We start from the raw sequence: 23,753 nt of genomic DNA, 5'->3' as shown, positions 1-23,753 counted from the left end.
TAACTCCCATGAAAAAAATTAAACAAAAGTACCTCTTTACAGTACAGATTATGCAAAAAGAAGAAAAGGCTTGTTAGCATGAAGGAGACATGGATATGAGTTTGAGATTTATAGACTTTTTTGGATTTTTCCCAAGATGACCTCACAAATTGTTCGGGAAATAGAAAATGAGAACAAGGAAAGCTAGACCCCCATGGTTGAGACTTGAGAGTCTTCCTTCTATGTCAGCCAGTGTTCTCCCTTGTTAGGATTTATGCCCATTCCCATAAGTTTATGATTCTTTATAAAGTTCCATGCAGGGCTTTAGCATTATTTTGGTCGGACTTATGAAGTACTAGGACAGGTGGAAGCCAACCAATTCCCAGAGTGGGATTGAACCATGTATCAAGGGAAGATACTTTACCAACTCAGCCAATTGGCACCTTCAGAATAGTAGATATGGTTCTATTGAAATAAAATAAAGATTTATCAAGGTTCCTCCAAGTTGTAGAAGTTTCAAAGTAGGTCTTTTTTTGCACCTTAAGTGCATCGAATTTTCCTTATTTTCTTGTATCTCATTCTCTAACATCATGATATGAAATTTTATATTGGGTGTGGTGGGATTGCAATTGCTTTCTGAATCATAGCTTTTTATATCATTTTTATAGGAACCAATCATATATCATTTTTTTCTACAAGATTTGTCGTACCAGACCGGATCGAGCAGTACGAGGCGTACCGTACCATACTGTTTCGGTACCAATATATGGTATGGGGGGCGTACCAATATTTGGTACGTTGAACCGGCCCCATGCCATACTGTACCGACCATGGTCTACTGAACCGGCCTAAACTGGTCGGTTCAGCGTGTACCGTACCGGTACCATCCCCAACCGGTACGAAATCGGGCCAGTTCACATCGGTACAAGCCGGTACCAGTGCGAACTGGGCTCAAGCGCAGCTTCCTCGCGCGGGGCCGCCCCCGCGCGTGGTTCCTCACACAGGGAACGGCACCCCCGAGCTGGGAACGGCAATGTGCCCATGCAGGCGCTCAAGGCAGCTCGCCCGCACGGGGAGCGCGCGCGTCTGCTGCGCCCCCGCACTCGCCCTCGTGCGTCCGTGCGCGTTTAGCGAAAAAGGTACCAGTTTAAGCCGGTACGAACCAGAACCGTACTACTATCGGTGCCCGCCGGTACATCGGTATAGTCGGTACGGCGGACCTTGATACTGACATAGTGATAGACGGGGCTCGGTACTAAGACGGCTTACCTTGCTCTGCTTGTATTTTATAAAGTAAGCTTGTAATATTTGTCATATGTCTGTCATTCCAGATAAGCTCTTGAAGCATGACTTATCTATTGCTACTAGGGATGCTTGCGCAATATTATTTTGCTATGGTGAACTAATTCTTTTCTCCTTATTTTGATTGTGGAAGTGATTCCCTGGACTACAAGTTTGAAGCTCCTAGAAACCAACTTGAAGTCCCATATAACTGTAAGGTTGACCCACCTTATGTTGGGTATGTTTCTTGTGGCTGGTTCTTTCATACCAACAATTTGTATTAGTTTCAAATTTTCCATGTATCTTATCGGTCTTGTCTTTCTCACTTCTGTACGATAGATATGCAAAGCCATGGAGTGATCATGTTACTGGTAATTCATATTGCCTCTTTTTCCCGTACTCACCAAAAAGTTTGCTGAGTTTAACCTCCAACTCAAATGTGAGATTGGAAGAGACTACTAGCAGTGGAGGATTTATATATATTTCCATTATTGCATCATTGAGAGAAGCCCCATACATTATGGGATCTGCACATGCACTGTTTGTTGGAGGATTCTCAATTGCAGAAGTAGGGAAGGTTGTAAGATATAACTTTGAAGCCAAATTATTTTTGAAATTGTGTGAGAAAGCAGATTAGAGATAATTTATTCCTTTTTTTGCAATATAAATTTCCTGGTGATCAATGCAGGTCAATTTGACACCTGACTCCAATAAAAGCCTGATAACAGTTATGGGGAATACAGGTGTCTGTTTTTTTCTTTTTAATAATAGAAAATTATAAGTTCATTAATTATTATGCTTTAAAATGACTCTAATTATTGTTTGTGTTAGTAGATGTGAAGGTAAACTGGAACGCCAAAGATTTGTTGTTGGTAAGCCCCCTTAGTATAGTTGGATTTGGTTTTGGAGGCCGTGCTGAGTATGAGGTGAGGTTCCACTCATATAACGTGATTATTTAAATTAACTGCATAAATTGTGTAATTAATACATATTTCTTATGCTTTGTGATTCAGGTCAAAGTCCTTAAAAACCAAAGATTTACGGATAAAATCACCATTGTACTTCCTTCCACTGGTATGGTATTCTTGCCCTTGTATATATATTCCGTAAGTATAAGGGATCGGCATTTCCAATGAAACATATTGAAGTAAAAAAAAAAAGAAAAAGGAAGTGGAATGTCCATGAAAACAGTCCAGAATTATGTCATCTCTACATAATATTAGTTATCTTTGATGCATGAGTTTCTTTTGACTGCACTAGCTTTAATTAAATTAGATTTTTTGAAAAATGGCTTTAATTGAATTATAACTAAGCTACATTTGCAAATCCATTCTAGTAGAAGCGTCCCACTGGATCTAGGGTGGAAATGATGCATATCGCTTTGATTCCTCCCAATGCATTTCCGTTCCTATGTAATAATATGGGGAAGAGTATTCGAGACTGTCTCCTGAATGCAATTAACAGCAAAAGACCTACTAATTTTTTGGATTCATGAAACAAGAAATTTACAGCAGTTTCTCAAGACAAATGCTGCCGCTTACAATTCATTTGTATCACTTTTGCTCAGAAAATTCATCTTTATGCTTCATTACAGATCAGACAGCAGAAATTGATGTTAGTTACGAGCCTGGAGAAAGATCAGGAATAAGAGAGATCACCTGGCCTGCAATTCTAGTCTGTGCTGCTATCTTGATGCTCACAGTTATTATCTTCATGAGGTTGCTCGATAAACCAGCCAGATCCGCACCGCTCAGGCAGGGGGCCGCCGCTGCGTCATCGGTTGCTGTGGGCCCGGCCACACCTGAGCGTACCTCAGCTGGTAATGTTCGGTCCTCTCCTCATACGCCTCAGCGTTTCATGGAGTATGTGAGGAGGACGGTCGACGAAACTCCATACTACAAGCGAGAAGGGAGGAGGAGATTTGACCCGCAGTATACCTACTGAGACGTCTTAACCTTCAGCTGATATATGGAATTTGATGTGTAGAATAATCTTGGTGGAAGTGGATGTCAATGATCTGTAACGTAAATGTTGTTTAAACGTGATTGTAGAAATTCAAGATTTTGGTCGAAGGGAGTTTTTGAATTGTATTTCCCATTCGGCTAAAGGTTTTCCTTTACAGATCCTATCTTTTCTTGCTGAAAGAGTGCGGTCCCAAGAGATCTAATTGTTTTGGTGAACAAATAAGGATACAGCATAATATGGTCCCTTGCCTCCAATTCAGATGGGTTCAAGATATACCGAGCTGCCTCTCATTAAGTTGCCCACGGGGGCATCGAACAATAATCCAAGTAGGTTCATGTTATTTCTTGGTTAAATTGGATTATCGTATTTTTTGACGATTCTAACACGGCTCATCAGGCGTGTTTATGGCAATGATATAGGTGATCCTGTAGGTTCCAAGGTTCAGTTTTCTTTCCCAGGCAGGTTGCATCCTCTATTTAAGGAGCCATGGACTGCATGCGGTTGGTTGGACCCAAGCCTGGTTCGCCCCATTTGTTCCCATAGTGGATGGGATTCTCGAAGGTTAGGAACATGGGATCCTCCCCAAAACAAATCAACTTCCTCGTGCTCTATTTGAAAGTCTAAGAAAGCACGAACTGTTTCTCTAGAAGCCTCGGATTCCAAAGTTGGATGATGGCTACCAAAGGAGCCATGCTGCGACCGACGAGCCTTTAGGCAGAGATAACCATGGATAAACTAAAAACTGAGCTGGCCTTTGGCATCACCTCTGAATCCACGAATCTCTGAGATTTTTATGCCCCTTCTAGGTTTAAAAGAGTTCTTGCTATAAAATCTGAGCAACTATCGGTTGGGCTAAGATATCATACAATAGCTATGTTACCGAACAATTTCTGAATACTGAAATCAACACAAATGCTGAAATGTAATATGAAAGAGATGCGGGTGGAACATGGAGAAATAATTAGCATGACATCAATATGCAGCTTTCTTTTCTCTCATTTAAATGGCCCTCAGAATATAAAGGAATTTTATTTTATCTAAGAAGTCAGGAAATGCATGTATTCCATTTTACTCACGCATGCAGAAGGGTTCGTTAACCCATGCGCTATGTGCGATGTTTGCAATCCATAAAGTACGTACATTTGATGGAGATGCAGCCTCCAAACTACCATTCACATAGAGATTGAGGCAACTCTGGAGAATAAGTCCCTTTCATCCTTCTTTAAAAAAGAATTATCTTACATGTTGCTACCTAAGTACGTGGCTCAAGCCTTAAAGAATTCAAGATTCACCTTTCGATCTTTTTCTTTCCGTTTTGCTGGGAACAAGATTCACTGCATGCTAATAAACTAGAAGCAAAGGGACTGGTCACGCGCTCCGTCAAATCCCCCTCCAAAACTAATTCTAACCGGACAAGCATCTCCTAGTTTTAAAATTCAAATCAGAGGGCATCAGTTCGGAACACCAAACCCGAACGACAAAAGACAGCATCAAAGAGTGAATTTATTAGTGCAACAGAGAATGTTCCAGGCTGCAAGCTAAGCTAGTCTACTCACAATTTATTTTAATAGAAGAATAAATAATTTGTTCAGCAATAAATAAATCAGTACGTCCAAGAGATTACACCTAACGCACTAGTTAAAAATAAACATTCACAAAAAACAAAAGGACTTGAGAGATGAACTTCTGTTCGTCACGAGTAAGCCCAATTCGCATAATGAAATGAATATAACAAATCCAGGGAAAGCTAGTAACTGACAGGTAAGAACATACTAGCAGCATAGAATGCGTCATGTTACAAAAGAGACTCGTACAATCACTTAGCCTTGATACATACTAGAACTTAGATGACTTTCAAATCATACGTGCCCATCTATCTCTATATATTGCAATGCCATGTAAAGCTAACTATAATTTTTTTTTAAAAAAAAAAAGTGAGAAAAACATAATGAAATTTCAGAGGCATGCATGCCCATGATGAAACAGTAATTATGGGGGACTGTGTATCACATAAATGTGTTGATGCACCAAACAGCAGCTCATGCACCAATAATAACAAAGGTGTCATACAGCTAAAAACAATCAAATAAAATTCCAGATATATGGATCTATGGTTCTGCAAGTATGATGAAAATAACATCAGCTTAGACAAATCTTTGGTCATCTACAGAAAAAGAAAAAGAAAAGGAGGAGGAAAGAAAGGAAGAAAAGAATAAAGATAAATGCATGGTCAAATAATGTCGGTCAACTTCATAATGCATGCAATCAATGTACTTGTCAAGTGAAAAAAGAAGAACAAAGGAAAGTACTCCTCTGGAAAGACAGTTTGGAGCTGTCTCCTGGTAATACTTTACTGTCACTGAAATCTCCCCAAAGCTACTGCCTTCAGAAAAATCAGTTGGTGATCCATGATGATCATAAGTATTTGTTGTGCGGGATGTACATCACATGCAAAAAAAGACGCAACATTTCAGTCTCATTCCTCTTTAAGGCCCAACTCTTCTTCAGCCTTGGTGTTGCAAACAAATAGAGCGATTCTGCTTAAGTAGCTAAAGTTAGTTCTAATCCTTCACGATGCATCTAGGAACATGAAACATAGCTGACCAGGACATTTGGAAACTAAACAGAACAATCCCCTTCAACCCAAATCTTCCAGCAATAATTCGAAGATTTCTTTCCACCAGCAATCCCAATTGAAGCTTAATTTTATGCACGCAAGGAATGCATTTATGCTGAGGAAGTCTTTATATATGCTGACATAGGAGATTACACATGGAGAGATGAAGCAAACACAGAGTCAGCAAAAGAGAGAGAAATGAATGGAGGGTTGATAATTCATGAGCTGGGATAGGCAGGAGTTGCAAGAACTGAAGATTTCATTCTTGCAGAATATAGCAGATTGCTGAGGAAGGGGGAGGATGTTGACAAAAGAAAGAATAACATAAAATAAAATGAAAATGATAAAAGTAATGTCTCGTTATGGTCGACTAATTATCACGTAACCTCCTATTAGGTGATGCAGGCTTAAGAAATGAACAAGGGTTATATGCTCAGGGAAGATGGGCTTACATTCAGATTTCAAAATGGTGCACTGCTATAGGCATCAGCATTTTTTGTGTACATGAATGTGACATTCAAGTCTTTCGAGTCTGGAGTTATCACTAACATATCACCACTGCATCAAAGCGAACAATGCCTGCTTTGTGATATTAACTTGCATACTCCTAGATTCATGAAAATGGATGGTCAAAACAGAAAATATGAAAAGAAAACAAGAACTTCCATGGCGCGGCAATTCAATATAAGTAATCATAAAATCGAGAGTCAATGAAGTAGATAATGCGGCAGTTGAGCATAAAAACTACTAGGAGGAAAAAAAATCTTAAAGTTATTAAACATATGAATGTCGGTAGAACCTAACAATGACTATTTGCTTATATAAACTTTATTTAGTTCTCAAATCCTGATAGTTCAGATGATAAGTCATCTTAATCCATACGAGATTTCTCAGCTTACGATGGCTCAGAATGCAACCCAATGTTGAAGATCAAGTCAAGTCAGGGGCTTGCTAAAGTTAGCACAGCAAAATGCAGAACAAACCTACCATGAGTAAATCAATCCAATGCAAAGGAAAATTTTCTTCTACCTTACAAATTGAACATCCATTGACACAAAACTGGTAGAAAGGTAGAATTGCTAAAGCAAAAGGCATTTACACAACTCCACTGAACAAATGATGAGAGAAAATATATCCTCCAAATCCTCAACGAATTTCAGTTTCATCAACATAGAAATCTTGAGGGGGAAAAGGAAAGGAAAAAAGCATTTAACAAGTTGTCGCTGCCTAAAAATTCAATACAGGAGATGTGAATGGATGGGAGCATTGCATTGTCTTAACAAGCACAACATTCTACGATGTACATTGAACCCAAAGAGTCAAGCTCATTTATAGCAGCGGGTTCCAATATTCCAAGATCGAAGTTCATGTGGCGAAACAAAGAAAACAAGGGCAGTGAAAGCAAAACTCACAGTGAATCTTGGTCTATATCTATGCGAGTATGCCCTTCAGCACGGTAAAGCTCAAGCTGGTATATAGCTTTGGGAAGCAACTCTTTCAGAGAAGCATGCTGCGCCACAGCACTACGACTGACCGACTCGAGAGTCCCCAATGCTTTTGCACGTTCCAGAGCTTCATTGCTGGGTACATGCAATGCCAAGTAACAGAGCAGAACCAGCCCCGGCAACTGAGCCTTCTCGCCCGGCCGCAGCAGTCTCATTAATGGAGGCACCCCCTCAAACTCCATGATAGCCTTGGAGTGCTCCACGCAGAGAAAATTCTCAGGGCTGGCAAACTTCCCTAAAGCAATTGCTGCCTCGGCAGCCACATCTGGATTCCAATGTCCGAGCTGAGCAACAAGCGGCCGCAGGGCCCGAGTCTCCCGGGCAGGGAAAGTCCGTGCCAATGAGCCAAGAGACTTAATGGCTGGAATCTGGAGCGACGGACTGCTCCCCTCCTGCGCTACCCTCAGGAGCTGCTCCACAGCCGATTTGGCGGCCGGAGAGTTCATCTTGAAAGCCGAGCGGCGGAGGTCGGCGTCGGACTCGGCAGCGGTGGCAATCTCCATCACTGTCATCAGGCAATTGAACTGAAGCTCGCCTTTCTCCCGCTCAAGGAGCTTGGAGAGGCAGAGCAGGCCCTTGGTCTCAGTGATCTTGCGGCTGTTCGAAACGCAATTCCGCGAGAGCATCCACAGGGCCTCGGAGCACGCCACCTTGAGCTGGAGCTTCACCTCGGGGCTCTCGTTCTCTCTCTCCTTGCGGTGGTGGTGGTAGTAGTAGTAGGGGGGGTGGGGGTGCTGGTCGCGAGAGGCCAAGACGCCTTTCCCGTTTGGGAGATTAGGGGAATTGGCCGCGGACTCGCGATTGATCCGGACGAGGGAGTGGAGACTGGTGGGCTTCTTGGAATTGGGGGAGGCGTCGTCGAGGGGAAGCTCGAAGGAGAGGAGGGAGACCAGGGGGCGGATGGCGTTCTCGCGGGCGAACTCCTCCTGGGCGACGGGGTCGTGGGCGGCCATCCGGGCGACAAGGACGGCTAGGCGGGCTTGGAGGCGCATCGGGGCGTCGGCGAGGACCTGGACCACGACGGGGACGGCGAGGTCCGCGACGATGAGGGAGACGAGTTCGCAGTCGGCGGAGAGGTTGGTGAGGGCGGCGGCGGCAGCGATCTGGGCGTCGAGGGAGGCGGCGCCGTCGCGGAGTAGGGCGAGCAGCGGCGGGACGCCGCCCTCCTCGATGATGATCTTCTTGTTGCGGCGGCTGTCGAGGGCGAGGTTGGCGAGGGAGGTGGCGGCCTCGGCGCGGTCGGAGGGGCGGGCGGCCATCTGGACGGCTGCGACGCAGGACCAGACCCAGGAGAGGATGGGGTCGGTGGAGGCGATGGGGGGGAGGGAGAGGACGAGGCCGCCGCCGCCTCCGCCACCGTCGGAGAGGTCGTCGAAGGAGTAGATGGAGAGGAGCCAGCGGAGATCGCCGAGGGAGGCGTCGAGGAGGGCAAGGGCCTTGCGGAAGTCGGCGGAGCCGGTGGTGATGGAGACGACGCGACGGATCACGCCGGCGCGGCGGCATCGGCGGGCAAGGGAGAGGGCGCGGTCGAGGGACTTGGAGGTCTGGGCAGCGATGCGGCGGGCCGGGCGCTCGTACGGGTTGGGGATGGCTGAGAGGCGGCGGACGGCGGCACGGAGCATGCCGGCGAGGAGGTCGGCTTGGCGGCCCAACTCGGCGCACTCGGACTTGAAGGACTCGGCCTCGCCCACGGCCTTGCGGACCCGCTCGGCGAGGAGGATCGGAAGGGAGAAATCCTCCTCGATGGTCTTCGCGCCGCCGGTGCCGGGGTCGACTCTGGCGCCACGGCCGCTGATCGTGGACATGATCGCCGAGTCCAGCCTGTCTCTCCGGTGGTGACCGGAGTCGAAGGAGGAGGAGGACAACTCCATCATCTTGGTGAGAAAGCGAAAGGTGGAGGGGAGAGATGGCTTAATAAAGGAATGAATTGATCGGGGTTTCACGCCAGCGGGAAGCAGTTTCAAGTGCCTGGAACTGGAACTTCAATAATTCCGCCTTTATTCCAACCCTACTCCCGAACGTAGGGATAAGTTCCAGAATAAAATCTTGATCCATGTGAGTGAGACCTGATCCAGTATGAGATCATCATCTCTTCATCCATGCATGTCCATGGATCATTTGGATGACTCATTTAATCTTAATCTAATTTACTTGATAAGACTCCATCTCTGATTAAGTTGATATTTAACTTGTCAAGTCAAGTCAATACTATGATTTATATTTAACTAAAATTCTCTTGACCCAAACCCGATCTGAAAATAATCAGGTCAAGTCAAACTTTTCGAGTCAGGTCATTTTTTTAAATTTAAAAAGCTCACTAAACTTGTACAGCATTCTGCATTAAGAAGTAGCAATTCGAAGATAAATATGGTCAGTAGGAATAGGTAATGTTGCTGGAAATTGGACCCGAGGGCGATTGTCGGCTGAGAGGGGAGGAGCTCCGCTGCTGGAACGGTAGGTGGCGGTGAGTTAGTTGGTGGCGTCCTCCTGGAGAGTCCTGCAAGAAGCCGGTGGCCGGGATCTCCGGTGCCGGCCCTCCGATGCTTAAGTCAGAGGGGGATCGTATCTGAGTGGAGTAAAAGAGGAGAATGTTTTTTCTTGTCCCCTTTCTCCTTTTCCCCAGGTTTCCTTTTATAGAAGGATATTATATTACCTGAGAGGTGACAGGGAAAATTGTCTTCTTCGTGATAATTGGGCACGATCATGCTCATTAATGGCGTTGTGGAGGATGAGACCGGATCAGACCGGAGTCAGCAAATTGTCATGGTTGATCGGACCTGGTGGAATGGTTCAACCGCCGGCCGTGGTGGGCCTGGGGTTCGTAGATATTAAGTGCATTAATTGCTGAGTGAACCGGTGATCAGGGAGAGCCATACGTTTTGATGGTCCAGTGATTCGGAGATCATCTCGAGCCGTGTTCATTAATGGTTGAGTGCACTGGAGGCCTGCAGAGACCATACGCATTAATGATCGGGTGTGCCGGATGCCTGCGAAGGTCACGTGCCTTAATGGCTTGATGACGGTAGCAGAGTACGATGGAGCTGGATATCTGGTTGTCAGATTCTCTCTAAGGAATCAGGCTGGGGTCGAATATTTGAACAAGGCATTCTAGGGCTCGGCACCTGGCCGGGTGCCGAGCCGAGCCAGTTGCTCAGTGGGGCGCCTCTAATTCGAGCGTCGCGAGGTCGGCGCGTTCTAGTCGGCGTTTCCTGGTCGGGCGCTTTCTGGTCGGGCGCCTTTTTGGTCGGCGCCTTTCTGGTCGGCGCGACTCCGGGCTGGTGCGACTTGGGTTTTCCCATGTCGCGAGGTTGGCGCCCCCTGGTCGGGCGCCTTCTGGTCGAGCGCCTCCGGGCTGGCGCGACTTGGGTTTTCCCCCAACAGGTAACATCTCCCGATGAGAGGCTCCAATCACCAACTTATATAAGGACCATTGAATTGGGTGGTCATACAATTGGTGATCTTGCATATTTTCTTAAATAAGAATGAGAATTTGTATGATGTTAATTGCCGGCAGCAAATAGGCTGCACTTCAAATGGCACAGGAGAATTAGTTAACCACATGTTATTTATTATGCACAAGTAATTTGCAATAGCACATATTAGTTTGAGAAGGATCAAAATGGTTAATGAAAAATATAATACGATATTTGGATTGATTCCAATTTGCGTCTGGTGACTGGTATAGGGCTAAAAGGGTTGGATACTAATATATTTATATTCTTATTTATTTTTTTTGATAAATATAGATACATATGTGGATATTAATCGGATGTAAAAATTTATATTCATATTTATTTTAACGGACATATATACAAAACAAATACTAAATATATATATATATATCATTAAAATAATATTTTAAAAAATAAAAAATAGAAAAGTTGGGACAAGGTTCGGCAGACTTGGGTCGACTAATTGAGAGCCTTATTTTATTTATTAGGTCAATCTACTGTCGATCTCCCTGGCCCTACTTGACGTATTCCTCAAGTTGAGTATATGTTAAGCCTAAGTTTCTTCACCCACTGGCACGTCAATCTGGTTCTCAAAATCAAACTCATTCTTTATGATGAATTCCAATTCCATCAAGTTGAGCTTTCTACCGGTAAAGTCAGCTTTTTCAAAATTCTTTTGACGGCACAACGCAAGATGTAAATTTAAATAAACATAAACAATCCCAAAAACAACCTATTCCTCACCTCATTGAGAAGTGCCCCCTAAAAATTTAGCCAAAAAGAAGAGGTGAAATTTCTATAGTATATACCTGCACCAAGGAAAAACAACGACGATATGTACTTGTAATCATCCCCAATTGAAGCTCGTTTGGTTTGTAGAAAAAGAAGAGGAAAAAGTATGGTCAACGGAAAAGTAATGAGATGCCTCTTGTTTGGTTGGAGTTTTCAAAAGAGAGAGACGGAAAAATTGTATTCCTATGAGAATATGATTTTCACGTTTCATGAAAAAGTCTTTCTCACGAGAAACATTGAAAAATTACTTTTCCATAAGGCGAAAATTACTCCTTTTTTTTTCAAAAAAGCCCTACAGCATTAAAAAAGCATTAAAGAGGCATTAAAGACCTAATTTTTATTAAGGGTATAATAGAAATTATACATAACTTTTTCAGAAAAGTGGATGGTCAACCAAACATAAACACTTTGGAAATTTGTCACTTTTCCATGGTCAACTAAACATGCCAAAAGTACTTTTCTAGGCATCCTCTTCCTAGGAATCTACTTCCTAGGGAGGGAAAATGCTTCCCGCAAACCAAACGAGCCCTTGATTGATCTCCGAGGGGTGCACTTTCTAGTTTCCTGATAACCGATTTGTTATGTGGAGGAAGGTCATGGCATCCACAACGATCAAGCCATCTTCTTTCAGAGCTCCTCTCAGCACCCTAGGAGCCACTTCATTTTCCACCGTTTGCCGTATCACCCTCAGCTCCGCTCCGAAATTAAGGTCAAAGTTGTGGCCAATCACTCTGAAGATGCCTTGTAGATTAGGAAGAGGAAGCTGTCTAGAGCGCTCCGAAATATATATTTTTTGATTTTTTTTGAATGTGTTCGTACTAAAATTGTATGAATTATCCATTCAAAAATAAAAATAAGGTCAAAGCCAAGCGTCCTCAGAAGCTCAACTGCTTCTGGTGTGAAATGAAGAGAGATCTTCTTTTGTTTAAGCCTGTTTTGCAGGCAGTTCAACTGCAGCGCAAGCAAAATTCATGTCAGAGAAGGTTAAGATAGAACACATATGATGGTACCATTAACATTTCAGCATGTTCGATGAGGAAGCCAATTTCTTTCAAGATTGATCGAATAGCAAAACTAAGAGATGTTCAACTGACAGAAATTCATCATTGAACTCCTTTTTTATACTTCTAGGCATTGTCCAAAATAGTTGCAAAACTTGATCCTATTATGATGGGCCTACCTGTATCCCTGGCAAAGTAACAACATTTATAAAGTTTATGTTGATTTTTTGTTAATACCATACCGCATTACAATGATCACACATACCTTGGGCTGTCCAGATATAAACTGATATGTGGCTTGAAGCACTGATGTGTTCTCAATTCCAGCCTTGGTAAATATTCTCAGAGCCAAACCATCCTTCTGCTCCAAAAGGGATTCCATCAAATGCTCAGATTCCACAACTTGTTGCTTGCACAGTCATGCTGCATCTATGGCACCAATTATCCCTTCCCACGCCATTTCAGTGAATTCTCATTAGTCGATCTGGTGCGGAAAATAAAAATAAGTTCAGCTGCAAAGATTAGATCAGTTTAATTGTCAATCATGAACACCATGATGTTTTATGGACCCAAATGTATGATAAGCCCTTCCTATGAGACATTGCTAAGGCAATAAATAGCACTAAAAAGAGCACCATGGCCTACATGTCGAACTCAAACATCAAAGTCTAAAACTCACATGAATAGCAGACTAAGTCATCAGAAAAGCAGGGTATAAGCTACAATAAAAATTGGCAAATACTGTCATATATGAAATCGAAAGTGACCATAATAGTACCTAATTACTTGCTTTTGATTGTCACACAGGTTGAATAACACCAATGAAGAAAAAAGAGTGAAGCTCCAGGATGTAATGCATGGATTTTGGTTCCTTTCAACAGTACAACTATTGGATGGCTGCCCCTTTCAGAGTTCTCCATGAATACGCCTAGTGGTAATGCAAAGAGGTTGAAAAGGAACCAAGATTCTCACTTCTTTACCAATTAAACTATGACTTCATGCACCCAGATGAATGTCTAAAGAACATCAAAATGCTTCCCTTGTATAATTCATCCGCACATGTAAACTACTGGTTCTGACACCTCTATCATTCCAAGTTTGCAGCTCCAAATCAAGAAAGGAAGAGTCCTCCTTCCCTTTCATCGACAAAGGAACCAGTTTTATGGGGCTAATGCTTAAACATTGTGCGTTCTTAGAAAGAATTCTCCAATATCAAATGCCAAAGCGGAAACTTACTGCCATAAATCACGCCTGAAAGAAAGTAGAGAATCCTTAGTTCATACGTTAAAGGAGCAACCTTTAGTGTCGAATATTGTAATCTAGTATATTTAAATCGCCTTGGAAACAATGACAACCATATATTCATCTATTCAATTCCAAGAAAAATAGATACTGAGAAGCAATACCTGAGACGAGCTTCCATAGCTGTACTGAGGAGGAGTGGCGGAGTGGAACTGGAGACAACGGAGACCCTTCTGCAAGTGCCCAGAAGAGCCCATGGCTCTGATCACATCTCTGACTCCAGCCCACGAAGGAGATGGAGCACCGGCGGGGCCGAGAAGCGGCGGAGAAGGGGAGGAGAGAGCGCGAAGGGAGGGGTGATAGTGGGGGGAGTAGCGGCGACGGGCGGCTGTGTAGGCGGTCCTTGCGGTGGCTGCCCTGCCCATCATGGCGAGAGCTTCTCGGCGATAGATTTGGATTCGGGGAGCGAGATGGAAACTCCTTGATTGCGGTTTATATACATATAAAAATTTTGTTTAGATTAAAAAACTATTTTATGAGCAATGCAATTTAGCATCTAATCCATGCTTAAGAAAAAAATAGAGATTAAAGTCTGGAATGTGGGTGGGATTGGATTGGATTTTCATTAAAATTGGCTTCATAAGGTACCCTTTTTTTTTCAGCTGCTTGGGATTTGATATAGGCTTTTGCGTTCCATCCATCATTATTAACAATTTATGATTAGATGATCTAGTTTAAGCAATTTTAAGTTTGGCATAAAATAAATTCGGATCACAAATAAATCAATTTTACCTAACATATTTATTGAGTGAGTTGGATTCCGGACTTATTTTGATTCATTTAATAATTAGATTAAATTATTAATCCATCAATTTAATTTATTTAAAATTATTTAATTAAATAATTAATTTATTAAATAAATTTTGTAAATTATATTGAAGTATTTATGTGGAGAAAATCTTGCAACGTCAAGAGCCATGAGAACCCTCTTGTGGCATACAGGAAGTAACTTAATTCAAGCTCATTTATCCTTGTTTTTACAGAGCTCTATATATTTTTTTTATTAAAAAACTATTTTTTAAGAAAAATACAAATTCAAAATTTAGGAAAAAATATAAAAAAAATCTTAAATTTTAAAGTACCCGGATACTTCTTAACATATGATTTTTTATTAAAAATTATTTTACTTTTAAAAAACACTATAAAATACATAAGGGCGTTTATGTAATTTCATCCCCCAAACCCTAGGGCGGCACTTCCCGCGGTAGAATAAAACGGGAAGGCCGCCGCTCCCAAACCCTCCCGTCGGCTCAGATTCGGAGCTCTTCCAAGATGTCGAAGCGAGGTATCTCTCTCCTTCTCTTACCCCTTTGTGGATTTTAGGGTTTTTGGATCTCTCTATATGGTTCTCTTCGTCGTTCTCATCGTGGTTTTCCACGCCCCGATCCATCTATTTTAGGGTTTTCTTTCGTAGTTCTCGTTCGAATCGGCATACTATCGGGAAACTATTTAGGTTTTTCTGAGGTGTTCGAATGGGATTTTTTTTATCTCGTGTTGTATGTAGGGCGTGGAGGGTCGGCGGGGAACAAGTTCCGGATGTCGCTGGGTCTGCCGGTGGCGGCGACGGTGAACTGCGCGGACAACACGGGGGCGAAGAACCTCTACATTATCTCGGTGAAGGGAATCAAGGGGCGGCTCAACCGGCTGCCTTCGGCCTGCGTCGGGGACATGGTGATGGCCACCGTCAAGAAGGGGAAGCCCGATCTTAGGAAGAAGGTCATGCCCGCCGTCATCGTCCGCCAGCGCAAGCCCTGGCGCCGAAAGGACGGCGTCTACATGTACTTTGAAGGTATGCCCGCTGACCTTTTCTTAGGTTTTTTGTTTGGAAACTAAAATTAAAACTGTAGTTATGTTTGGTGTGCTTCCTTATGAATTAAGTTTCAGTTTTCTGGTGCTACTTGGTGCTAAGTTTTACTTCTATATGGATTCTCTGTTCATTATTGTAATAAATGAAATTAAAAGAATGCTTCTTTTTGTATTATTGGGTTTTTTTTTGTGGTGAAAATGTAGGTAAACTGCTCCCAGGGACTCCAATTTTATGTGCTTATTTGACTACAACTCTGCCTACATTTTTTGCAAGTATTGTTTGCTCATATCAGCACTCAATTGTGTTGTGGTACTTCCATAGAGTTAAGCAGACACACATATGAATGTGCAAATATTTGGATAATGGGCATTGCTAGTCCAACTCTAGCACACATTTTGTGTGCTGCTTTTCCTTTATAATGATTTCAAAATAATGACCATCATAGGATTAACAGGAGTACATGGAAGTTCATTGATATATATATATATTTATATAGTCCATGGTTTTTCTCTTATTGTATTTCCTGTAGATTATGTTGTCTGTTTTATCTATATTTGAAGTGCAATCTCTAGATTACATTATGTAGTATGATAAAATCTCAGAATTCCCACATAGTGTGCTCTTTCATTCCTTTAAAGTTCGTCTCAAGTTGCTTCTTCATTGACCTAGTGGCCTATATTGGCCATTCACAATCAGAAGCATATATTTAGAAAATTGGCCAGTATTTAACAGCATGATGCTTTTACTGTAGCATTATGTTACCTGTCTCCTGGTAAATAATGTTTTCAAATATGCTTCATTTTAGTTATAGCGACTTGAGCATTCTAGAATTGTTTTTGTCCTTGTATCTTTTGTCAGCCTGGTCTTATTTTGGTTTTGCGAGATGTTGCATAGGTAGTTAGTTTTTGGTCTTTATAGCATAAACTACATACTTTCTTTGGTATCATGATAGCTTAAAAAGAAATAACTTTGTTCTTTCCTAAAAAATTTATGTATAAATGTGTTAGTCACAAGTGCCAAGCATCAATCAGTTCAGCATTTTGTGGACTTCATGCTTCAGAACTGAAGATTCACTCTTCACTTTAAGTAACAAGGCAATGCAATTTGGGCTATGGGATCATCTTGCTGCTTTCATTGGTTCATCATTTTGCCCTGCTTAAATTTTGTCATCATGAAAATGCAAAACAGAAGCTGCGGAGTATTATTTGTGTAGAAATCTATATTTCCATGCTACTGTTGCCTTGTGTGAAAATTCTTGTTTCATAATGCTGTTTTCTTGCAAACTGTGCAGATAATGCTGGAGTTATCGTGAATCCAAAGGGGGAAATGAAAGGTATGACATATGCTATTTGGCAAATTGAAGCATATTATATATATATAAAGAAAAGTAGCAGAGTCTACAACATCTTGTTTCTCATTATAGCCACCTCAGTTTCGCATTATAGCATTGATAATTAGACCTCAACTCTGTTGAAGTAATACACTGATCTGCTGGTGAAGTTCCACGAAAAATTCTCAACAAGAGTTCTCGGAATCCTGATTGAATTTTCAAATCACATAGAGAAATTCATGATTTCTAAGGAGTTTCTTGTGGAAGACATGGTTATTATGATCATAAAGACAAACATATAATGTTTCAGTTTGAAATGTGCCTCATGTATCAAATTTTACTAAAAAATTATGAGGGAAGTGATCAGACTGACTTTTGTATGTTGTGGTTGCAGGCTCTGCCATTACTGGACCCATTGGAAAAGAATGTGCTGATCTATGGCCAAGGATTGCTAGTGCAGCAAATGCCATTGTGTAATGGCCAGGCGTGCTCAAAATCAACAGCAGCAAAAAAATAAGGTCCCTCGGCAGTGTTGAAAGACCTATTTAGCTACTGGTTTGTTAGTGTTTTTGGAAGAGTCTCTTTTGTTTGAACACATTCTGCTGTTGTTGAAGATCAAATATGCTTATTTTTCTTCCGTTTGTCAAAATTACTGGGATTATAAGCTTTCCTTATTATCTGTGTTATTATTTATATGCTATTACATGTATCGCAATTATCTTGGCATTCTATAAGATTAACATTGTTTGGCCAATTTGTAGAGATATATTGGTTTATTTTGACAAAGATAAGAAGGCCAACGTCTTATACATTCCATATTAATGAGTTCCCAAAGAGATCTCATTCAAGACGAAAACCTATAAATATATTTAATCTTCATATGCTCATCTTATGAAAAACATCGTGCATAAATTACATGTCACTGGTTCTGCTTGCTTTGGTTCTGAACTAGGGACAATTTCCAAGATCTTAATGCTAGGGACATTGATAAGCAAGCAGCCTGGCTCCTTTCAGCCCTACGTAGATGAATATGCAAGTTTTGGGCTCTGTTTAAATTTCGTTAGCCACCTGGCGGCAGATATGTTTAGCTATAGGTGATCATCTCTTAATCCAATATTTATGTGTGTAAAATATTCCGGATATCCGTAACTACAGGTGATCATCTCTTAATCCAATATTTATGTGTTCGAAATGTTCCTTATTTTGTGGGAAAAAGTGAAAGATAAAGAGGAAGAAAATGGTGCTATCTTCCTCTTTTTCTTTTTTTTTTTGGGTCAAAAATAGGAGGGGTGGGGGAGAGGGACCAGCCGACCCGTGTAACAGCCTTTTACCAGGACATGCTCGATATAGATTACAGGTTTCGCGTACCTTCTCCGATCCGTGGGCTTACCGTCTCATGTGTGGGTACGGTATTCTAGTGCCATCTTGATATAGATGGAAGGAAAGCATATCTGTCAACGAGTCGTCAAGTTGGATGGAATTATCGTTTTTTTACCATCAGGCTACCATCTTGATGGCAAATGGTGCTTTCTTTGGAGCAGAAATCCCTGCTGTAGAGTGTTGTGCTGCTTTTGCTGACTGGCATCGAAAAATGAATGGCCATCAGACAAAGAAGCTTTTTTTTTTTTTTTTGGCTAATACGGGTGGATCATACCTGACGGGTACGGATACACCCACTAAAGTCAAAAAAAAAAAAAAAAAGAAAAAAAAAAAAAGCTTTCGAGCATGCATACCGTATCCTATTTGGTGGCCATCTATCGCTTGAATAGATGGTATGTCGCGCGGCCCGTGCGCCATTTATCGCTTGAATTGAAGGCTGCACGACATTCTGCTGTGCCACGTAAGCAACATGAGCTCAGCTGCCTCAACGGCAGTATTATCTTCTCCCCGACCAGGATGGGAGCAATCGTGCACCAACCCGGGAGCTTGGATGCGCCCTCCTGGTTCAGATTCTGATGGTATACGGACATGCCCTGACAAAAAGCCTGACGCATGCTGTGACGATAGCACTCCTTCTAGTGTATATTTGGATGTTCCAATGCTACTGACGAGGAAGGGGGGAAAGATACGACCCCTATCCAATGCTCCTCTCCTTTGCCAATAAAAATTTAGGATTGGTTCTCATGAAGGAATCCGACTCTTGGATAGGATTCATCTAGTTCACACTAGGATTATTCTCTAGACTATGTTGTCTGTTTTATCTATTTTTGAAGTGCAGTCTCTAGATTACATTATGTAGCATCATAAAATCTCAGAATTCCCACTTAGTGTGCTCTTTCATTCCCTTAAAGTTCGTCTCAATTTGCTTCATTATTGGCTGAGTCATCGAACAAAACAGTCTACAAGCATGCGTACCATATCATATTTGACCATATATCTTTCAAACGGAAGGCTACATAATATTATGCCGCGTGGCCTATGCAGCAAGAATCTCGGTGAAGAAATTACTCCTGAAAATAGCATCCAAAAAAAAATTACTATATTTGGTTGAAGTTGATCTTGCATAAAAATATTGTCAAATTTTTAATAATGCTTTTGAATAAATAATTCAAGTAATGATTTTTTTTTTAATTCATTTGTTGGTCATTTATGATCCACTTATATGAAAGCTATCAATATGGACCATTTTGAATATCGAAATAAATTTATATGAGTTAATAAACATTTTTAAATTAATTATACATTATATTAGAAACTATATTTTTTATTATAAATTATCTCTACTTGGTAATCTCGTATGAAAAAAAATACCATCCTTATGGTACTATTTGTTTTACCTTTTTTTTTACAGTAAAATAAATGTGCGATTCATCATTTATTTTATTATATTTTTTTGTTTTTTTGTCATACTAAATATGATAATTTGACATGAATTTTTTTTTTAACCAAGTGAACCCTAACTGTAAGTAGGACTTTAGGCAGCTTGTCAAGCATGCGTGCGATTTGAGGATGCCCCCCTTGGCCAATTGCAAGCACCGAAGCCATAAAGAAAGAAGATGCCCGTGGGTTTGAGAAACATGGTTTTTGAGATTCCCATGGGAGGGCTGGCACGGTTCATGGTCACAAATCTAAGCTGGTGCCACGTTGTCGTCTAACTTTGTGTCCTTCATCCAAGGAGGATAGAGGCAAGTGGGTCCGCCTAAGGCATTGACCTTGTCTGCTCGCCCGGCAAAAAGAATGATCGCTTTAAAAATCATGATTGAGCCTCGGTTTGGTACGGAAGGATGGATAAAGATGAAAGGATGGATGTTGACCAAAAAAAAAGATGAAAGGATGGACAAGAATCCATCATCTCTCCGTTTTCTAGTTAGTCCAGAAAGAAATAATATTTTTACTAAACTATTTTTTGATTAAAAAAAAGAAAGAAAGAATAGGTGACGATGGGCTAGTGACATTGAGAAGAATAGGGACGGTAGCTGGAGCAAGAAAAGGAAGAATGTGGATATGATGAAAAAAAAAAAAGAAGGACGGGTTAGGGTCTTGTAAAAATAATAATAATAATTTTGTCAATGTAAAAACTTACCCTTCCAATTTAGAAGAATGTAAATTAATGAGTCAAGAAGAATGGGCAATTCTTTCTTTTCATCCATACTTCCTAAATTTTTTTGAATATAATAGTGGATGGAGATCATCCATCCTTCCAACCTCATCTATTCTCTCTTTCTATCGCTATCCAAACCAAACATAGTGTTAATGCATATTGATCTTTCAAGAAGAGTCTTTATTTACAACAAATCTGCTATCTTCCGAACGTTGTTATATATAGGTCATTAGTTCCACCAAATTTATATTAAAATATTAAGAACCAAAAATTATTTAAGATAAAATAAAATAAAAAGTATTAATATATGTGCATCAAATATCATTATTAGTTTCTTATCATAGTACAAATAAAAGTAATCAAGAATTATTTCTTATTAAAGAGCTTGTAAGAAAATTTATTAATAATATAGGAACCATAAAAGTTAATTTCTACATATTTTTAACAATAAAGTTTTAAAAATATTGTATAAAATAAAACAAATTATTTTTTATTTTTGTTAAAAAGAAAATTTGGGTTTCACAGACTTTTGTGTCCACCGGTCCCACAATAGAGGGTTTGTTTTTCTTGATAAGCTCCCGTCTTTCCATCTACTTCTTAATATTGTTCAACCCTCTAACGTTTCAGATTAGGACATTCATTAGGAGTTTTAGATTTGATTTTATGGAAAATTCATTGCTCCTGTTTGGATGCGAGCCTTGGCTTTTTCTTAAATTGCCGAAGGTCTCTCCCTCGACAGCCAACGGTCTCTACAACTTGAGCCTCAACGTACTGAAGTGTGTCCAGCGGAATGAAGAGAATCGGCAGCGACATCACGATCCGGGAGGTCTGGGAAGACAACCTCCGTGACGAGTTCGCTCTGATCCGCGAGATCGTTGACAAATACCCCCACGTCGCCGTGAACGTCGAGTTCCCCGGCGAAAACGTTCAGCGTCTCGGCAACTTCGAAAGCCCCGCCGACTCCCGCTACCAGACTATCCAAACTAACGTCGAACTCCTGCAGTACCCCATCCGGATCACCCTCACCTCCTTCGACGATTCCGGCGACCTCCCCTTCTTTCCCTTCGACAAAGGCTACCGCTGCGTCTGGCAGTTCAACTTCCGGGAGTTCGACGTCGATGCTGACATGGCCGACCCTGATGCCGTCGAGCTCCGCGGACACGGTGTCGACTTTGGGAAGTTCCGGGAGCAGGGGATCAACGCCTGCGACTTTGGCGAGCTCCTGATGCCCTCCGGTGCCGTCCTCAATGACTCGGTCGAGTGGATCACCTTCGATGGTGGATGTGACATGGCCTTCCTCCTCAGGATACTGACGGGCCGCAGGCTCCCCGAGACCCGGGAGGGGTTCTTCGCGCTCCTCCACATCTTCTTCCCGACGGTGTACGACGTCAAGCACCTGACAGCATTCTGCGATGATCTCGACGGGGGGCTCGTCCAGGTCGCCGTGCAGTTGGGCGTGGAGAAGGTCGGCGTCTGCCACCAGGCGGGCTGCGACAGCTTGGTCACCGCCTCGCGTATTTAGGAAGATGAAGGAGAAGTACTTCGATGGAGCCATTGAGAAATATGGTGGGTCGCTGCATGGTCTCAACCTCAAAAACTGAGGAAGCCATCTATCTTGCTCTCTGTTATCACGTGCATGACAAGTGCTTTACTTATAAGAGATAATAATATTACCTGTTTGACTTCATATTTTCAGTTTACAAGCTTGCATGGATAAATATCACTTGCTCCGATCCTCATTTCTTAAATTCATCTCCTCTTCCCGTCTTTTCTCTCGTCCCTATCACTACAAAAGAATGGACATTTTCCGGCGCTTTCTAGGGTCTTTCCCGACGCTTATAAGCGTCGGTAGATCTCCTGGCCACGCTCCCCAAAGCGTGGGTAACACGTCGGGCAGGTAGGCATGGGCTCGGTTTAGGCCGACGCGTCAAGAAAGCGTCGTCGACCTATGCCGACGCTTTCTAGCGTCGTTCATTGCGGACGTAACCGACGCGTAAAAGCGTCGGCGAGAAGGTTGGTTACTGTGGGACTTGGCCGACGCTTAAAAGCGTCGTTAAAGGCGTGCCAGTTTACGTGCCATTGCTTTTTCCGACGTTTATAAGCATCGGCATTAAATTTTTTTTAAAAAAAAATTGTAAAAGTAATTTTTAAATACTCTGTGTACATTAAATTCTAACAAAACAAATACACTGAATCACATATATAACAAAATACAAGTCACAAACAAGAACTTTGATTACATTCATATTATCATATTTGATTACATTGTACTTCAAAAATATTCTAAAAACATACAAGTCAAATTCCTAAATACACAATCTACGATATGTATCAAGGGTCGGCATCATCATCTCTACGAGTAGATGAAGTATTATCAACCTACAAGAAAAAAAAATATTTTAGAAACTAAAAATACGAAAGTCATCACGCTCATACAAGAATACATTATAATTACATAAAATATTCAAATAGATTTAGTTATGTACCGGAGGAGCAAATCTCTGCAAAAAGGATAAAATATGGTCAAGCTGGTCCTGCAAAGATTGTATCTTCAACTCTTGGCTTTGCTTCAACTCCGCCATATTAGTCATATGACTCTGCCTCATCTCCTCTATCCTTGTCTCATATGACTGCTTTATCTGTGCCATCTCTGTCTTCAAACTACAAACCTCTGCAGTGCTAGTATCTTGTCTGGCATCTTGGGTATATCGGCTCACTGCAGATAGCTGAGTGGGGGTAACTCCGACACCGTAACCCCTCACGCGACCATAACGTTCTGGGCCCATCAATTCAGTATACACCTGAGCCTCGACGCGACTGACCGCGTCGAATGATGATGACTCCCCGACACGCTCTGAAATAAGATTTGTAGCTCTTTCCTATATCTCTCTCTAAAAAAAAAACAGTCACATTAATATTTTAAAAGAAGTAAAATTAATAAAAAAATTGTGATCAAATAAAAAATGAATACATACAACTATATTTCTCGACTCGTCCCGGACAAAGCTGCCATCTCGGTGGGTGTGGGTCATCTTATAAAACTCTACCTCACCAGGCTCCCTTCCATGCTCTACTATCTACACATACGGAAAGTATATTGGCAAACTATATATTATGATACGTGCTATATGTTAGTAAAATTTCAAATAGTTTCGAAAGAACTTACGAATTCATTTCTACG

At 41.7% G+C, this 23,753-nt stretch overlaps 4 protein-coding genes and 1 non-coding gene across 5 annotated transcripts in view; 4 read left to right on the top strand and 1 right to left on the bottom strand.

Moving 5' to 3' along the window:
* Positions 1-3,395, top strand: part of LOC103719817 (nuclear pore complex protein GP210) — a 53,625-nt gene extending 50,230 nt beyond the window's left edge. Inside the window, 6 exon segments of the mRNA XM_008809229.4 lie at positions 1,415-1,498; positions 1,600-1,837; positions 1,949-2,003; positions 2,095-2,186; positions 2,274-2,334; positions 2,855-3,395. Of these exon segments, the coding sequence (XP_008807451.2) occupies positions 1,415-1,498; positions 1,600-1,837; positions 1,949-2,003; positions 2,095-2,186; positions 2,274-2,334; positions 2,855-3,204 (880 nt within the window). The 3' untranslated portion in view covers positions 3,205-3,395.
* Positions 3,396-6,962: 3,567 nt separating this feature from the next.
* Positions 6,963-9,378, bottom strand: LOC103719816. The gene has a single exon (XM_008809227.4). The coding sequence runs from the start codon at positions 9,219-9,221 to the stop codon at positions 7,251-7,253; it is 1,971 nt and encodes a 656-aa protein (XP_008807449.2). The 5' UTR covers positions 9,222-9,378; the 3' UTR covers positions 6,963-7,250.
* A 5,704-nt stretch (positions 9,379-15,082) lies between these two features.
* Positions 15,083-17,771, top strand: LOC103719815 (60S ribosomal protein L23). The gene is made up of 4 exons (XM_008809226.2): positions 15,083-15,179; positions 15,399-15,683; positions 16,993-17,034; positions 17,426-17,771. Exons 1-4 carry the CDS (start codon positions 15,167-15,169, stop codon positions 17,506-17,508), a joined length of 423 nt encoding a protein of 140 aa, XP_008807448.1. The 5' UTR covers positions 15,083-15,166; the 3' UTR covers positions 17,509-17,771.
* On the top strand, positions 16,350-16,481 carry LOC113463682. The gene has a single exon (XR_003388365.2). It is a non-coding gene; the product is annotated as a small nucleolar RNA snoR137 (small nucleolar RNA).
* Positions 17,772-21,362: 3,591 nt separating the features above from the next.
* Positions 21,363-22,094, top strand: LOC103699524 (probable CCR4-associated factor 1 homolog 7). The gene has a single exon (XM_008781542.2). It carries the CDS (start codon positions 21,363-21,365, stop codon positions 22,092-22,094), a length of 732 nt encoding a protein of 243 aa, XP_008779764.2.
* Positions 22,095-23,753: the final 1,659 nt, after the last annotated feature.

The sequence above is a fragment of the Phoenix dactylifera genome, chromosome 11 (assembly GCF_009389715.1).
Source record: "Phoenix dactylifera cultivar Barhee BC4 chromosome 11, palm_55x_up_171113_PBpolish2nd_filt_p, whole genome shotgun sequence".
NCBI lineage: Eukaryota > Viridiplantae > Streptophyta > Magnoliopsida > Arecales > Arecaceae > Phoenix > Phoenix dactylifera.
Note: the sequence above shows the minus strand (reverse complement) of the source record. Positions and strands in the feature narration are given on the sequence as shown.

Excerpts from the sequence above, each read along its gene's own strand:
- LOC103719816 (XM_008809227.4), bottom strand. The coding sequence starts at position 9,221 with ATGATGGAGTTGTCCTCCTCCTCCTTCGACTCCGGTCACCACCGGAGA.
- LOC103719815 (XM_008809226.2), top strand. Across the intron at positions 15,684-16,992 it reads CGTCTACATGTACTTTGAAG|ATAATGCTGGAGTTATCGTG; the intron begins GTATGCCCGCTG and ends CAAACTGTGCAG. Across the intron at positions 17,035-17,425 it reads TCCAAAGGGGGAAATGAAAG|GCTCTGCCATTACTGGACCC; the intron begins GTATGACATATG and ends TTGTGGTTGCAG.
- LOC103699524 (XM_008781542.2), top strand. The coding sequence starts at position 21,363 with ATGAAGAGAATCGGCAGCGACATCACGATCCGGGAGGTCTGGGAAGAC.